At 38.8% G+C, this 18,182-nt stretch overlaps 1 protein-coding gene across 1 annotated transcript in view; it reads left to right on the top strand.

The window, feature by feature from the left end:
* Window positions 1-18,182, top strand: part of CDH8 (cadherin 8) — a 237,872-nt gene that overhangs the window by 90,534 nt on the left and 129,156 nt on the right. Inside the window, exon 7 of the mRNA XM_040633089.1 lies at window positions 11,776-11,912. Within this exon, the coding sequence (XP_040489023.1) occupies window positions 11,776-11,912 (137 nt within the window). The remainder of the gene's footprint in view (window positions 1-11,775; window positions 11,913-18,182) is intronic.

Here is an 18,182-nt window from a genome sequence, read left to right as displayed (position 1 = left end):
TTTTTTTTTTTTTTTAAAGATTTTTTTATTTATTTATTTGACAGAGATAGAGACAGCCAGCGAGAGAGGGAACACAAGCAGGGGGAGTGGGAGAGGAAGAAGCAGGCTCATAGCGGAGGAGCCTGATGTGGGGCTCGATCCCAAAACGCTGGGATCACGCCCTGAGCCGAAGGCAGACGCTTAACCGCTGTGCCACCCAGGCGCCCCCCTAGCAGTATTTCTGTATCTAAAAATATAAGACGGCATGAAGCAGAAATTCACTTGGAAGATACTCTCTGTAGTTATGTTCAACAAACTCTAACACGTGTCCTCCCATGTGAGTGTCGATATTCAACAGGTGATACTGGAAATAATCTGTGGGTCTTTATCCGTGTCTAGTTAGTGTTTTAGTATAGTGCCCTTCAAATGCATCTCACTTACACTTCATTACAGTAACTCTATGAATTACACACATTCTATTTGCATTTAACAAACTGTAACAGGTTGTTTTCCCTGGGAGTAGAGTCTGAAGTCCAGGATCTTTGTTAGGGATCAGCACCTGTGATTGGAAGGAGACAAAAAGCAGGATGAGCAGGGGGAGAAATCGAACAGCAGCACAGTCCCCGCACAACCTTGGCTCAGCCCCGTGGGTCTCTCTGGAACAAGTGCTAATCATCAGAGGAGTCCTGCCTCATGCCAAAAGGGCCTTTATCCCTCTGCTTGCTTAATCTTCAGATAAACTCTGGAATGTAGGCTCTCCGATTCTAAGGCGTGGGTAGCTGAAGTCTGTCTGCAGACCTCTCCCCACACAGCGCAGACAGCCTTCCTCGAAGGAAGATCTGCACAGCCTATCTTCATGTCTATCATGGGTGAGAGCTCTGAGCCTCTTGATTAGTGAAGTACTTTGACTAAATTCACCCTGCTCGCCATGTAGCCCCCAAAGCCATGTTACCACCACAGGACAGTGTCTTCCTTTAGGCAGAGAGGTCTCTGTGCTACATTTTGAGATGCGGACACTGACGAGGCAGAGTGGTTAGCTGAAGTGCTCTCGGTGTGGGATGGCCGTAGTTATCCAGAACCATGAAGCTGCGTGTCTTGATAAAATATGTTATAAAAGTATTTTAAAACAAGGGGTCTAGAGTGGTAAAAATAGCATAAGAATCTACAGACAAGAAAACAAAATTGGAAAATGCTGATCTTGGGTTTAAAAGTTTCTGTTTTTTGTTTGTTTTTGTTTTCTGATTGGTGAAGTCTTTGTCTCTTCTAGGGAACAAAGTTTGATAGTAATGCTTATATTCCGAGAGAAACAAGGATGCTTGTGTGAGCTGAGCAGTGTTATCTAACACTGTTATACTCATAAGGCAAAATAAATCCTCTATTTTGCATCCCAGCAAAGGGAGATTGACATCCTTATCTGATGTTCAAATATTTATGGGAGTCATTTCAACCAAGCCTTTATTTCTCCTTATATTTCTATATTTCTCTGATTTGACACAAGGTATTATACAACCTTGCTTTTGATAAAGGACAATCAGATTTGACTTAGTGTTATAGAGGAAAACATACTATTGCATATTTTAGAAGAGAAGATGCTAAAAATGGAGAAATGCCATTTCCATCTATCTATCAAAAGTTTATTAGCTTTATTCTGTGTGTCTGGAGCTAGTTTGCTGGGGAGTGAAACAGTTCAAGTTAAAGGGCCTTCCAAATGCACCTCACGATTCAAATCAAGTTTTGGGATGGTCTGGTGAGGTGTGTAGCTTCATAGTAAATGAGAATAAGATTTTTTTTATAAAAGTCCTTAAGAAGTTCCAAAGTTATGGAAAATATATTTAATAGTGCAGAAGACAGCAAAAGACCTCAATGTCCTTCCAAAGCCGAGGGTTTGAAATTGGAGATAACAGGTATGGAAAGGGAGCAGGACCCAGAAGGTCATGAAGTGTGGGAGATCTTCTCACTGGAGAAAGAGGAAGCCTGTCTGGATCACCTTTATTAATCATCAAGTCCATGATATTAGACTTTGCGCTTTATACAAGACTAAGTTAGACCATGTAGGCAGGCATTGTGTTTAGGGATGAGTATTTTTGGTGGAAAATACTTTTGTCCCCCTAGAGAGAATTACATCTGCTTGAACACTAGAAGGGTGCGCTTATATTAGTACTATTGTATATCAGATAGGTAGACAAGCTATTTCAGTATAAATGTATTTCCAGCCCTTAAGAGTTAAAGGCCACATCTTGTGCACCTGCTAATTCCCAACATTTACCGTAAGTCCTTAGCATGTACTAATGAGCCTAAACTTACTAAATGTCCAATGAAATTTTCAATGCATATATAACTTTATGACATTAAAAAAATACCTGCTTTGATATAGTTATGCACTACTCTTAGTATTCCTTGGGTGTGCATGTTTTCCATAAACACTATTTTTTTTTACAGTTAATGATATTGACTAAAATTGGACAAATATATAATCAAAAATCAATATCCTCATAGCTGTCTAATATTCAGTCTCACATACTATGGTCAGGATATGATATTTAGTATCTCACTAACTTAATGCCTGGGGAAAAATGTGTATTATCTGCATTTTGCAACCACGAATGTTAAGAGTCAGGACAATTTATATGGGCTACTCAAGTCATTTATATGGAGGATTAAATAAGAAATTAATATATGGGGTTTAGCAGAGAAGCTAAAAATTAGGAAGGCCACGATAAATAGATTAAATATATTACTAAATCTTAATCCCGGGGATGGTCATATGGTCCGACTGCTACATAATGAAGTGCTTTTTTTTGTTTTTAATTTCACACTATCTCTATGTTATTGTTAATGTAGCTTCATCAACTTTGAAAATCCTTTCATATAAAGTCAATATTGGCATGAATGGTAGCCCCCAAAAGATATTTAAGAGACTTAAAGGATGTTTTTCACTCTTAGATTTCCCCTAAGAGGAAGAGGCTGTGGGCCTTTCATAAGGGTAGTTCTTCAGTATTCCTCCATCTCCTTTACTTCCCACATCCAAATCATCACCATGTCTTGTTTATTTTACTTTCTAAACTCCGACACCATCATCTCTAATGTGATCACTCACAAAAGTCCCATTTGGCTGGCTCCAACCCCTTGATATCCACACAGCTGCCAAACTAATCTCTAACTCAGTTTAGAGCTGTGCTGTCCATTAGATTAGACACTAGTCACATGTGGCTCTTTGAATTAGAATACAGTTAAATTAAACAAAATACAAATTTCAAGTGCTCCGTTACACCAGCTAGATTCCAAGGGCTAAACAACTACATGTGGCAGGTGGTTACCATATGCAAATATGCATCACAGAATGATCTATGAAATTCACCTGTGGTTTAGATCATATCACTTTCCTGCTATATTTCTTCTAATGGCTCCCCATTTCCTACAGGTGAAAAAAAAAAAAAGTTCCTCCACACAGTTCCCAAGGTCCTTCATGATGTATTCTCTGATGTCCTTTCCCTGTTGAATCTTGAACTTCAACCACACCATCCTTTGTTAAGGTCTCCAAGCACTGTGAACATATTCCTAACTCAGACTTTTCATATTTGTTGCTGCTTTTGATATGAATAATTTGTAATATTTTATATATCTCAGCCCTTTTGTTTTTTTCTTCATGAGTATATCACTGTAAGCTTTGAAAAGACATATTTACTTTCATTGTCTTTCTTGATCTATAGACTCAGTGACATGAGCCCAAGGCCATACCTGTCTTGGCACCTAACACAATGCCTTGTACATAAGAAATACTCAATAAGGATTCAAATCTTGGGGCGCCTGGGTGGCACAGCGGTTAAGCGTCTGCCTTTGGCTCAGGGCGTGATCCCGGCGTTATGGGATTGAGCCCCACATCAGGCTCCTCCGCTGGGAGCCTGCTTCTTCCTCTCCCACTCCCCCTGCTTGTGTTCCCTCTCTCGCTGGCTGTCTCTATCTCTGTCGAATAAATAAATAAAATCTTTCAAAAAAAAAAAAAAGAAAGAAAGAAATACTCAATAAGGAGTGAATGAAGGAAGAAAGTTAAGAGCCAAGATGGAAGGGAAGGATGGGAAGGAAATGATAGAATGCTCATCTGTCTGACCTGAGCTCCCCTCACACTATTCTAGTCCTTTAATTTTAATGGTTTCCTAAATAAACTTAAACTCTCAAAATTTTCTCATGCATTTTTTTCTGCTGAGGATGCTGTCCCTACTTATTCTACCTAGAAAAGTCCTGCTCATTCTTCCTGTTCCCAAACAGATGCTACATCCTCTTGGTGTCATCTCTGACCACCCCTCACCCTTTCCCAGGCACGTTTGGACTCACTCACTGCAATGTGAGCATTACTTCACTACAGAGCTTGCCCACTTTTCATTGTAAGCAATGAGGTCACAGTAGTGTGTCCAAGAAGAGAGTCTTTATTCAAACGTTTAGCATCTTACTTGCCTAAAAGAAGCAACCACATAAACCTTATTGAAATTTTAAAAAAATAATAAAAATTGTACGTTTAATCCCTTCACATTGTGTAAAACTGCATTCTATTTCCCCCCCATATTTTTGCTATCATATAATATTTAAAATTTTCAGTTATGAATGATTATTTTGATGACTCAGAGAAAATGAGAATTTCTCCAAAGAAATTATGTAAATATTGAAGAATTAATCATGAATCAAATTTTATTTGGGATTTACACTAAAGAGTTCTTTTGTTCTCATTGTTCTTTTGGTTCTTTGGCTGCAGAAAGTTACACACGAGACTGTGGCTTTAGGGCTCTACTTTTCCAAGATAAAAATGGAACACACTACAAAACAAAGCACACATTCAGAAAATAGAACCTTATATGAACTGACAGATTTGGAATCTGAGAGTTTTCTTTTTGGCCCTAACTAAAGTAAAAGGTACATGAGAATGATTGTGTTGGGTGAGTCTGCTTCACTCTCTAGGTGAAAACAGCAAGTCAAGATATAACAACATTATGTCTCTCTCCATATGAACACCAAACACTAGGATCTTTGAACTATTTGGGTGTTGTTTAAAAATGCCTCGATACTTGGCATAGTATCTGCTAGAAATAATGATACTCAGTGTAAAACCACTTTTAAAAACTATGAGGAAACTTAGAACACATTATCAAATTTGGGATTCACCTTAACCTTTGAAAGAAGGCAATCGTATTGTTCTCATTTTTAGGTGAAGAAACTGAGGGTTGGCTATAGAAATTGCCTTAGCAGAGAGGTTGGGAATGGAAGGGCCATTCCCTGGAAAAATCATCAGGCGTTTCACCAATATTATAGTGGAAAGAATATACTCTATGATAACTTTTCCTTGGGCAACCTGTTATCAGTTTATCTGTATCTAATGGTTAAGGTAATCGGTGTAGCTGTTTGTGTCCACTCCACAGTATATCCTGTATGGTTTTCTCATGTTGCATCGAAACCACTGGCAGTGAAAATGGAAGACTCCCTGACTTCGGGACGTTAGTTCTAAAAATCCTTAAAATGTTCTTGACATTATTACAGACCAAGAAGCAGTAATTGAACAGCAGATGGAGGGTCTCCGTACATATTTTGGGGGGTGGGATTGGGAAGAGGAGGCAGGAGATGCTTTAAATGAGCATGTATTAACTTGAATATGGACAACAAAATACACACACACACACACACTGGGATTTTTGTGTCATATGTTGGTATGAAAGAGAAGTAGTTGAGCTGTGTTAATTGAGGAAACATATTACTCAGGTAAAAATGGTTATTTAATATCAGTGGGAGCCACAATGCAGAATAGGGTCCTATTTCCCAACACAGGGATATCCATGGTCCACTTTGATCTATTCTCAGCCACTGCACCAATGGTGTCTTCTTACATTTACTTCTGAACTCTGCAAGCTACTCTTAATTGGGTACACTGGTGACATCAGTTTGTGTTCATGGTCAGAATACTGTAGAATGAGCTTCCAAGAAAGGCACTATGCATCTAGGTAGGAATTTTCTTGCACCTGTAGCCTTAATTTCACAAAGATGATGAAGTTTTTACCACTTACTTCTACGACATACTACTGTAGTTTAGTGCAACAGCGGTATTGAAGCAAACCGGGGAATTTGTTGGAATAAAACAAGGAAGTTTAAGTAGGGCTTCTAAAACATATTCATCATACTAGACGGAGAATGTCTATTTCCAAAACTTCCGTCATTAGGATTGATGTTAACATGACCCAAGGAGCCCATTTTCTCACATGCCACTTCCCGCTGTGTTAATAAGAAGTTCCTTCTTACTCTGGCAGGAAGATGACTCTCCAAAGTGTATTCTGTTCTCCTCAAAACGAGATTTTTTGTCTAACACAGTTAAAGTAATTCTGCAAAGGAACAGCAAATCCAAAACATGCAAATTTTTTTCCAGAAATTAGAATGGAGACTTCAGTACCAGAGGTGCGGATCCTGTGACTTTCAAGACATAAATTAGAAAGCATTGAATTTTTCAGTAGATATAATATGAACCAAAGTAGTTCTTTCTCAGTTTTTTATTCTTTTCCTATCCTCATTATTCTTTTTCCTTGTATTTCTTTAGCACCATATTTCACACTTAGTAAAATCCATGCTTGATAAATATTTGTACGTCCTTCCTACAATCAGTTATTGAGTAACTGCCATGCAAAATCCAACCAGTGTGATACTGTGATACACGAATCAAAAATGTGTCCTTGTCCTAAAAGAGTGAAAGTCCGACAGATGTTTTACTAGAGAAAATGGAAGGGACATCCTTAAGGAGAGGAATGACTCAGACCACGTGCAGAAGGCTCCCTGTGGATGAGCTGTCGGCTGTGAAACAAAGGACACCCCTTCATTTCATCAGCTCAGAGTCTGTGCTCGTGAAGGTACACAGAGTAGCAGATATTTTGAAAGAGGCGAAGACTGGTATCAACAAACCTTACAAATGGTTCTGGAATAGCTCTCTAGTGTCACGTGTGAAATCCTGCCTTTCTAAGGTTGCTAAAGGAGTGAATGAGAGTCCTTATTTGTATATTTCCATTTCTAGAAATTTGTGTCTGCAGTGAACTCTGGACTTGAAGGCATCTCTTACAGGTTGAAGAATTGGCTCACCATTTATTTTATTACTCATTTATTTATTTTCCTAATGTGAGTCATGTATCAACTCACTGCAAAGAACTCACTTACTGCAAAGAACAAGAAGAAGATATCTTCTCCAATTTAGAGAGGAGATGATGAGATTATGAATAGTTACATAATTTCAATGAGATTCCACCCGTGAGAAGGTTCTCTGGCTTCTCTGATTGTGTTTCTTCCACTTTACATGCTGCTACTCAGACAGACACAGGGAGTCCCAGGAAACAGAGTGGCTTATGGATCTAATATCCAGGTATCCAGCCAAAACCATGATATTCTGCGAATTTACATAGTACACTGGATCCTAAAATTTCAGTTGTTATTCCAGGTTTGCTTTCTTAACCCATTCTAGTTTGTTTTGAAATTATTTTCTGTTAATTGACTTAATAAGGAAAGAGCCTATATTAGTCTCTTACTGAAGTGTTTGCCCTTTATTGCTGCTGCCGTTACTATATCACACAGTGGAATGAGCGACTGAGAGGAGAGGGGAGAATTTGAGGTAATGCGGGGGATGGTGGAAGCTCAGAGGACCGGAGGAAAGTAAGCTGACTCTTTGCAGCTAGAGACGGCGTGGTGTGGCTCTGGAATGTGTGCTTGTGGTGGGGAGGTGGGGTGGAGCAAGCATCTTCTGAGAACATTCTTGAACATGGTGTGCTTACCGTTTTTTTTTTTTTTAATGTAATCTTTAGCTATGTAACAAATTTTAAAATTGTTAAAAGTGTAATTAATTTTATGGTTAAAAAAAAGATTATATGTTATTCAGTATTAATACACAATTGAATGTGTCCAGGAAATCTTTGAACCTGCAATGGTGAGTTCATGAGACAGAGAAAAGTTGGTGGGAAAATAAACACCTAAACTAATGGTGCCAGAGATGCAGCTATCACGCCCCCACGTGCTCTCCCTTCTCAGCTGTATTTTTCATCCTTAAGCGGGCCTCTTCTCTGTTTTTGCTTCTACTGATGTGAGAACACACATGTACTGGTTGAGGGACAGGGGAACCAAGGAGTGAAAGGGGACCGAGAAGGGGATAGGGAGTCATCCGGAGAAACGTAGTATCATGTCCAGATAAGTAATGATAACATTACAGACTTTTAAATATAGACTTATTGAGCACGTATTATGTGTCAGGCCCTGTAATAAGTGCTGTATGCATTAGCTCATTAAAGCCTCACAAAACCTATTATAATTTCCACTTTACAGATTAAGTAACAACGACACAGCTAGACTAATGGCATGACTAAATCACACCTCTGTAAGCGATGAGGTCAAGACATGAACTCACACAGTCACACTAGCACCCATATTCTTTATGATGAGATTATGAATGCCTGTGGAGCCAACGGCATTGGACTCTCCTGGTAGCCTAAGAATAAATAGCCAAAAACCCAGGCCATGCCCTTAAGCAACAGAGCAGAAAAGAGTTTGCTAGGAAATAAAGGTGGATTAAAAACTTATCAGGAGGTCTTGGGACACAGTTGGTTGGGTGGCTCAGTTGGCTAAGTGTCTGCCTTTGGCTCAGGCCCTGGGATCAAGCCCCGCATCGGGCTCCTTGCTCAGTGGAGACTCTGCCTCTCCCTCTCCTTCTGTCCCCCTACCCCTCGCTCATGTTCTCTCTCTCTCTCAAATAAATAAATAAACAAATAAAATCTTTATTTTAAAAAAAAGCTTATCAGGAGGTCTATAAAGAAGATGAGAGATGGAGGCTTCTTGTTCTCTAGCTTTCTGGAGAGGTCTAATTCCTTATCATCTTATTTAATAAATCATATTTCCTTAGATCTGTTTCACTATATGAAATTATATACAAATTACAATATAATACATACATAATATATATTATGTTAAGACTTTATACATATATATATATAATAGGCATCTATAAGATGTTCAAGTCAGTTGTATTCTAAACTAAGAAAAATAATCACAATTTTGAGTTCAGAAACTTGAGTATACAGGTGGCATTCAGTGATGTCACTATCACACAAATGATGTGAGAACACTTGATCCCGATACTTAATGGTCTGCACATACATGTGTTGACAAAAGCAGGCCACATTTACCATCTCATTCAGTCCTCACAACAGTCTTATTAACCAATACTAATATCATCCCTTTTATTTTTTATTTTATTTTATTTTTTTTTAAAGATTTTATTTATTTATTTGACAAAGATAGAGACAGCCAGCGAGAGAGGGAACACAAGCAAGGGGAGTGGGAGAGGAAGAAGCAGGCTCATAGCAGAGGAGCCTGATGTGGGGCTCGATCCCATAATGCCGGGATCACGCCCTGAGCCGAAGGCAGACGCTTAACCACTGTGCCACCCAGGCGCCCTGCCCCCTTTTTTTTTTTTTTAAAGATTTTATTTATTATTTGAGAGAGTGAGTGAGAGAGCGCACAAGCAGGAGGAGGGGCAGAGGGAGAAGCAGACTCCCCGCGGAGCAAGGAGCCTGATGCCGAACTCCATCCCAGGGCCCTGAGATCATGACCTGAGCCCAAGTCAGATGTGTAACCAACAGAGCCACCCAGGCGCCCTGTCATCCCTATTTTATATGTGAATGAGGTCAGCCCTTCCTGTATCTAGCTGGTGTACACATAGACTTCAGAGGGAATCAAACATGAATGTTCATTCTGGTTCTGGTATGTACTAATTAGGTTACTTAAAATGTCCTCTAAGGGTTTCATTTTTCTTTTCTTCATTCCATAAGAAAGCAAAGAGAAGAGGACAGAAGAAGAAAGAGGCATCTAGCACTGTGCTTCGTCCACATTTGGTGTTGAATGCATGCTTGTTGATGATGTTGAGTCAGGATTTCTGGGATGTTTAGCAAATCTTTGGAAGCCTTTATCATAAAGTCTGCTAGGCAATAAAATGTCTGAAATGTCTACACAGGCAGCAAGGGGCTTCTTGAAATAGTTGAGGTGGACTTTAAACTGAATTTCAACAAAGTCATTTTCCCCCCTTCAAGCTCTTCCCGTTGCGTAATCTCGTAATATTTTGACATTCTTACCTGCAATCTTACCAAAGGGCTGTATTTATAGCCTATTTTATAAATTCTTATGACTCACTCCGTAAAGTCTGTCATGAACTGGAACTTTAAAAAATGAGAAAAATATCTCCACCTCTGTTAGAATTATGAGATTTAAATGACGCCCAAGTGTTTTTCTAGTTTTCTGCTATTTATAAACTGGTAAGAAAGGGGCTTTCTCCACCGCCTTCCAAGTAGAAAAGTTTATTGAAGTTTTGTGTCATCTGATATGGTGATTATGGGGAGTGTGATATTGATAAACATATCTCTAGCATTTTTAAAAACATATCTTAGAGACTGATTTATGCTTTTAGTCTGCAACCGTATTTGGCCAGTGAAAAAATTGAGGTTCAGTGAATCTATTAATTATCCCCAAAATAACAATACATAAATAATAGAGATAGAATGACTGTCTTCTGATTGTATGCTCATTGGTGGAGAGCAGAGCGAGATCCTGTGTCTCCTCCTTTTTTTTATAAAGCCATTAATCCCATCATGAGTGTCCACCCTCATGGCCTTATCTTACCCTAATTACCCCCCAAAGGCCTTATTTCCAAATACTATCATATTGGGAGTTAGGATTTTAACCTATGAATTTTGTGGCTACACAAATATTCAGCCTATAGCACCCTTCCTTCATTCTGTAAGAAACCAAAGAGAGGAGGACAAAAAAAGGAAGAGGCATCTAGCATTGTGCTTGGCCCATGATAAATGGTCCCTGTTTCCATTCTATCCTGTTTTAGTATATTTCAGTACTTATTAATGGGCCAGTTTTTCTAATTAGGCCTTGGGTTCCTTAAGACACTTACCCTATTGGATTCAGCATTCCATAACCAAAACACAGTTCTTGGTGTATAAAGAGAATAACAATAAATGTGAAAAAATAATTACTGTATTATTTTGATGCCTAGTGTTCCTGACGTGCACTTGGTTGTAGATACAAGATACCTTAATGGTGTCTTATCTGAAAGAGTTTTTGCAAAAGAGGAACAGCTAACCTGTGCATTTAAAAGTGTTAATTTCATAGACTCTAGTGTAAAGCTGCTAAAATATCCATTCCAACTTTCAAAAATTATTACTAGAGAATCAGCAGCCATCTTACTTTATGGACAGAAACTAATAGGAATCCTAAATATGTACTTCACCTAACATGAAAGCAAAACAAACCGGATGACATAGACAACACATACATGTTGTCTAGTCAAATATGTGTTTAACATAAACACACATTTCCTTTGAACTGCCATAAATAACATGCTGCCTAGCACCATCCTGCTTTGGGTTTGAGTTTATTGTTTTATGTGATATTTTGTGGCAACTGTTAATTATCATAAGCTGTCCAATAAATGTGATGGATTGTCCAATTAACTCTTCATCAGCATCCGTTTTTAAAGATGCTACCTATTGAAACTGATGGCAGTTTATGACCTCCATGTTGCATATGTAGCTAATTACTCCTTGGACAATAAATATTAAGTTTCTTGTGCCTCATTCAGTCATTTTATTTTACAAATTATGATGCCACTGAGTTTCCCAATCCATTTGACTTCACAACTATGACTCTCCAAGGATTACTAAAGGTCTGCTGTGGAATATATGGATCATATAAACATTGAAGTAGATTACAGATGTATCTGTTTTGTAGGTTTTCCATCGACCGGCACACTGACCTGGAGAGACAATTCAACATTAATGCAGATGATGGAAAGATAACGCTGGCAACACCACTTGACAGAGAATTAAGTGTATGGCACAACATAACAATCATTGCTACTGAAATTAGTAAGTGCCTGGGTTTAATTTCTTCCTTGTGTGACTGGGTTTAATTTATGCCTAGTGATCACGTGGTTAATGTGATCCCTGTTTCCATCAGATATTTTGGCATTGGAACTTATTTTATTGGCCCCAAGGAGTCTTTGAATCAGTTATCTCAATAAGAAATAACTTGCCCAGTGGTAAATTACCAAAGGTTGCAATATATGTGGGAAGGAAACGTTCTTATATCCAAATACTCTTATATCATATATCCATTATTCAGCCATTAAAAATGATGTTTTGCATATTAAAATATGGGGAAAGATTTAGTATGAAAGGGTAGGTAAAAAAGAACTCAAGAACTATACACTACAATTTAAATGGACCAAAAATAAATCTTACATACAATATAAGAATTACTGTTCACATATTTAGACCGTATCCATCATATTCACATATGCAGACAGAAAATATAAAAGGAAACTTCATACTATCAATACATATTATTTTGGAGAGATGAAACTACAGATGATTTTTTGTTTCGTTTTTAGAGTTTAATATAGTTTACACAGTAACCGTAGACTAAAACTGTAACTTCAATATAATTGTTTTCACAAATAACGTGTGAAAATGTAAGCTCTTTAATTTATTTTTTAGAGGATATTGCAGGATTGTTAAAATAACATATGTTAGCCTTTCAATCAATTTTCAGTGAGCACAGTGTCTTTCATTGCAAGTAATAGGACTACTATTGAGTCTCTAAGCCAGTAGCTATACGGTGGAATTTAGTGCTACACCATCTTTGAGAATTTGCACTCTGCCTCACCAATTTTTTATTATACAAAAACATGCCAAAGGAACATAATATTCATTTTATTTCCAAACAAAATACATTTTCTATATTATTTGATGTTCTTCTTTCCATCAAGGACCTGATAAGGCCTTTACAGTTGACACATATTCAAGGGAGACAATAAATTCTTAAAGGAGTTGGGAATCCGAATAAGGAAATAAAAATCAACATTAAGAAAAAGTCATGGGCATACGGGCAATATAAAGTGGATAGATGACAATGATAGGATGTGGGACCTAAAATCTGCTCTATATTCTCTCTAAAATCTGCTCTATGTTTTCACAGCTAATGTGAAAACAGGGCAAACATCTCTGAGACACACGATTAATTTGTTTGTACAAACAAGAGTAATCCATGCCTTTAGGAAGGGCACAGCTTTTCCTTGTTCTGAGATATGGGGGACATGTCCTCCATGGAGCCTTATTAAAAAACAAAACAAACAAAAACACTGTGCAAAAAAGTGAAGATTTAAGAGTGAAGAATATCTGGTATTTTAGAGCAACCTTGAATGTAAGCAGAGGACATGCGGTCAAGTTGACCAATTGGACGGTTCTGGAGAGAGGATGAACTTTGGAAACTCTGGTGTTCTTCTGGTTTAGGAGTAGTATTCTCTTCCCCCATGTGTGATTCTGGTCGCAATTTCCCCTTGTTAACAGTAAGTAAGCCAAACTATACCACTTGGTAACTGGTTTATTAGAAAGGTTAACCCCATCTAGAGAGGTACAGACATGAAATTTTTATAATTTACAATGTTGAAGCCCCATTATTGCTTTAAGCCTCTGAGAAAAACTGTACATTTAGATTGCTTTAGGGCTTTATAAAAGTGTTCTGAAGGATCACAGTTTTCTTTAAAGTATGTAGGCAGTAATTATTTTCTGAAGAACCCCCTCCTATTGAATACAGCCTAGTTGAGTTAGCCTTAATCCATGACACTTTTTTTTATGAGATCGATGCCTTTACTTAATATTCATCAAGGAGGTCCTAATTATAAGGATCTATGGTACTCCATTCTAAGGAATAAAAATAAATGAATATGCAGAGCAGGTGGTTAAGAAACATTTCAGGGACAATACAGAAACAAAAGGCTCATTTGCAAGGAATCACAGACAAGTAAGAAGACACACACAAAAGCAGATGCTCCAAGGTAATGAGCTGTTAACTCTGGGGTGACAGGGTACCAGCCCAAGTCTGCAAAGACATTCCTTTGCTCATTCACTCAATAATTAGTTATTGAGTCTATACTACGTGCCAAACACTCTTCCAGTGACTGGGGATATAGCAGTGAGCAAAAGAGACAAAATCCCGGTTCCTCTTGGAGTTTTCCTTCTTGTGGCTCCTGGAAGCACCTGCATATGAAAGGGTAAGTTGAAGTCTGCTGAGATATCCATAGAAAGACAGAGGGGTAAGGAAGACGATGATGGGAATTTACAGGCACTTCCGTGTTGATGGTGTGGAAAAGGGCAACGACTTTTGTACTCCTTCAATCAACAAAGGATTATATTTAAAAATGGATCATGATACACATGAAAAAAACAACCCTTTATGTGTACCCATAAAATAATGAGATAAGATCATTTTTAGAGTGGTGGAGATTATTATTATTAATAAACACAGTGTAATCAAATTACAAAAATATATCAAAATGTAGACCAGATAACATTTTCTTCATGACTTGAGATAAATCACTCAAATATGTCCCAGATTGAGTTTTACAGTTGGTCCCATGTGGGCAACAAATCAGAATGGCTCTGCCCACAAAAATACCATCAGCTTATAGAGTTTAAAATATATAACCCAAACTTAGATAACTCTGTTGAAACAATGAGAGTTATTGCTCCCTTTTAACTAACTAATTAATTTTTACCCAGAGATTGAAAACTAAACAAACTACAAAGGCATATTTTGACCCATAAGGAAGTTTCATTCAGGAGGTGAAACAGCTCAAAGAAATGTGGAATTGTAAAGTTGGGTATCAGTCTGCTTTTCTTGGAATGTTTGCCTGTAACCTTCTTAGCACGAGCAAGAAAGAAAGTATATAAAAGAACTTTAATTTTTAGCCATAAAATATAAGCTGAGGTGGGCATAAATTTAGGAACTTTAAAAGTACAATAAAGCTGGTTTTTTCTAAATCATAAAAGGAAGTAGAAATAATAAGATCACAGAGAACTTAAGAAAAATTGGAATTACATGAAACGGCTTAGATACGTGTTTGACTTGGTTTTATTATTTAGCCCATCATGTAATGTTTATCTTCCAAAGCCACAGACCATGTCTTGGGGAAAAAAAAATATTAAAGGGAGATTTATTGTATTTGGACGAATCGAAGATTTAAAACCACCCAGGACAACAGAACCCTGTAGGGGGAGGTTCTAATAAAGATAAAGAAATATTCATTCCAGAGAGAACAATTTAAAATTATTCTCAGAATGCCATCTCATCAGACAAAGATTTAAACAAATGAAATTAAACTAAAAAAAAAAAAAAAGGATCTTAGGGAAGTCCATCTGTTATCTCTTAATGAGAATGGAGATGTCGTCCTTTATCCTCTTGTGTCAGATTCACTTAACCAAGGCTGAGATGCTTCGCTGTGTGTATTACGCAAGGATTGCGGTGGTAATAGATCTAGCTTGCCATCACAATCAACAGGCACATCTCATTACATGAGCTGGCAGTTAGATGTCCATGTGCTAACAAGAGATTAGGCTTGTAGAGCGTGTCTCTGCTAGTAGCAATCCCATCGTCTGCGACTGTAGCGCGTGGCTGCTCCTGTTTACCACGATGGTGAAGGCTTAAGATAAATTTAGCTGACAGTTAAACACTGAAGAAGTATTATGTAAGCCCTACAATGCATTAAATTCTCACAACACTCTGAGAAATTTGGTACTATTAATATAATTGACCCTTGAACCGCACAGGCTTGTAGTGCGCGGGTCCACTTTATGCAGATTTTTTTCAGTAAATATACTTACAGGACTGTAAATGTATTTTCTCTTCCTTCTGATTTTCTTAATAACATTTTCTTTTCTCTGGCTTACGTTATTATAAGGGTGTGGTATATAATACATATAACATACAGAAAGCATGTTAAAGAACAGCTGATGTCATCAGTAAGACTTTCTGGTCAACTGTAGACTATTAATAGTTACGCTTTTGGAGAGTGGAAAGTTATACATGGATTTTCAGTTGTGCAGAGTTGGGGGGATTTGTTGGTGCCCTTCACCCCCCACATTGCTTAAGAGTCAACCGTATGCCTTTTTCAGAGAAGAAAACTCAATGCAGTTAAATAACTTGCCCAAGGTTTCACAGAGTAAGGGCTGGGTGAGGGGGCAAGATTGGTACACATGCCATTCAACTGCAGATTACATTCTCTTCTAGCTCCTTTCCTTTCAAACTCCTGCTTAAATTGAGCTTCCAGTGCTCCCACATCATTTGCTGAAGCGAGTGAATGAAGTAGTTCCTCTATGCAAAGCAGAAGGCTGGCTGCCGGGACAGGGGTGCAGCGGAGGAAAGGACATGCACCACCCCAGCCCCTGCTGTTCTAGCGTCTCTAACCCAAGGGTAGGAGTATTGCCTAATGTACAAAGCAGAGCTCTGGGACTGTTCAGACTGGGATTCTTTAACTATTTTAGAGATCAGGAAACTGAGGAACAGAGAATAGAGGGCACACAATAGTACATTTTCGGGGACAGCACTTTTCGGTGAAGATCCCAGAGAACATAGCTTATGCAGGTGACCCGAATCACCACCACAGAAGAGCCCTGGTGTCAGGCCAGGACCTGCTGAGTCCGAAACTCAAGGTGGCAGTTCAGGTACCCACTTTCCTGAGCTCTCCCACGTCCTCTCCACCCCCTCTCCCCCCATCAGAGGTACCTTAGAATCTAACGATGCCTTGAAGGAAGACAGAGAAAACTGAGGTGTTCTTTTGTTCGCTTTTGTCTTTATTTGTTGTCATTCCTGCAGTGATTAGGTGATCTCTCCCTGAGCTGTGAGGTGGCCTAAGGCCCATCAGACATTGCATGGGGTTCCTCTAGGTTGAACAGGGTGCTAAGACCTACCTACCAGAGCCCCGTGATTAACAACGCAGCTGTAGGGGACATAAAGGACATTGGGGAACAGTGGTGGAATCCACTTGCTTTGAATAGTCTCTGCAGGGGCTTTTCAGAGGCATTGAATGCCAGTTTTAGAGCAGAGAAACTGGTGATGTGAGGTGGAAAGTGGGGAAACCCGCTGACCCTGTGTGCCTGGGAGCTGGCAGTTGGCACAGACAGAAAGCACTACTTACTATTGGTTACCTGAAGGTATTTTAAAGCAGGAAGCATATAATTGCCCATTAAATTAATCTCTTTGAGTTAGTGATAATGCATTGCTCTGGCCCACTACAGTGGGCTGCACACAATATTGCAAATGAAGCTTTTCACTAATGATGGCTAAATCTCCCCAGGAAAACACTAGTTTGATAGCACTTAAGAAATGTTTTTTCCTGGCGTAGGGCCCAGCTGCCAGACTAATTGCTTTGCCCAACCCAGGATACTAGGAAAAATATGTCTTTATAGCTCATTGTTCAGAGAAATCTTGAGTCCTGGAGTTGGCCATGTCCCTTGGCCATATATCCTCTGGCAAATTATTTCTCCTCATCTGCTCTCAGTTGTCTCATCTGTGGAATGGGAATCCTAATTGTTCCGTAAAATCTTGGGCGTAGTGAGAATTGAATTAAAAGTGATAGTACTATACCTCTTTGCTCAAAATCCATCTATAAACTCTAGAAATTGATAAAGTGTTATTGTTAATGCAGCCATAATCGTGGGCTTCGAATCACAGTTTAATTTAAATTCATTTATTTGGTTTATACTGTCTGTTACTCCATCTCCTCCCACAACAACAAAATTGGTAATCATGGTCTGCGTGTCACCGCGAGGTGCAGCTCTGTTTCTTCATCGTGCGGCTGATAGCTTTGTTCACTGACCTTCCTCTTGTCCTTGGTTCAGGCACGGTAGACCACCCGGTGGCTAAGGAAAGGCCCTCACGATGAAGCAGGCACATTTTTGGAGAGCCCGCTTGGACTAAAGACTTCAAATTTTACATCAAGATCCTGTTCAAACTATTTAATCTCTTTCTCTATTGCCTGTGGCGTAATAGAGGCTAGAGTTTCATGAGGATCAATGCTATACTGTAGCATAGAATTGAATGGAAGCAGCTGAAGGGATGCCATTGTCCAGTTAGATAACTCTCATCGAAGGCAAAGCGTGCTGGGAGCCTGGGGTGGACAGTGAAATTCAGGTGCAGGGGTGGGTCATTGGCTCCCAAATATCAGAGAGGCCGTAGTGAGATGACTGTGTGAGAATATAGGCCCCTACCCCAGAGAAGCATACAAGTGCTGTAAGGTGGAGATCAGGTTGTTAACAGCAAGGTGATAATGAAGGGATGTGGGAAATAAAAATATGTGG

This window comes from Ursus maritimus, unplaced genomic scaffold (assembly GCF_017311325.1).
Source record: "Ursus maritimus isolate PB19 unplaced genomic scaffold, ASM1731132v1 scaffold_19, whole genome shotgun sequence".
Taxonomy (NCBI): Eukaryota; Metazoa; Chordata; class Mammalia; order Carnivora; family Ursidae; genus Ursus; species Ursus maritimus.
The sequence above is the reverse complement of the archived record's forward strand: the minus strand, read 5'-3'. Positions and strand labels throughout refer to the sequence as shown.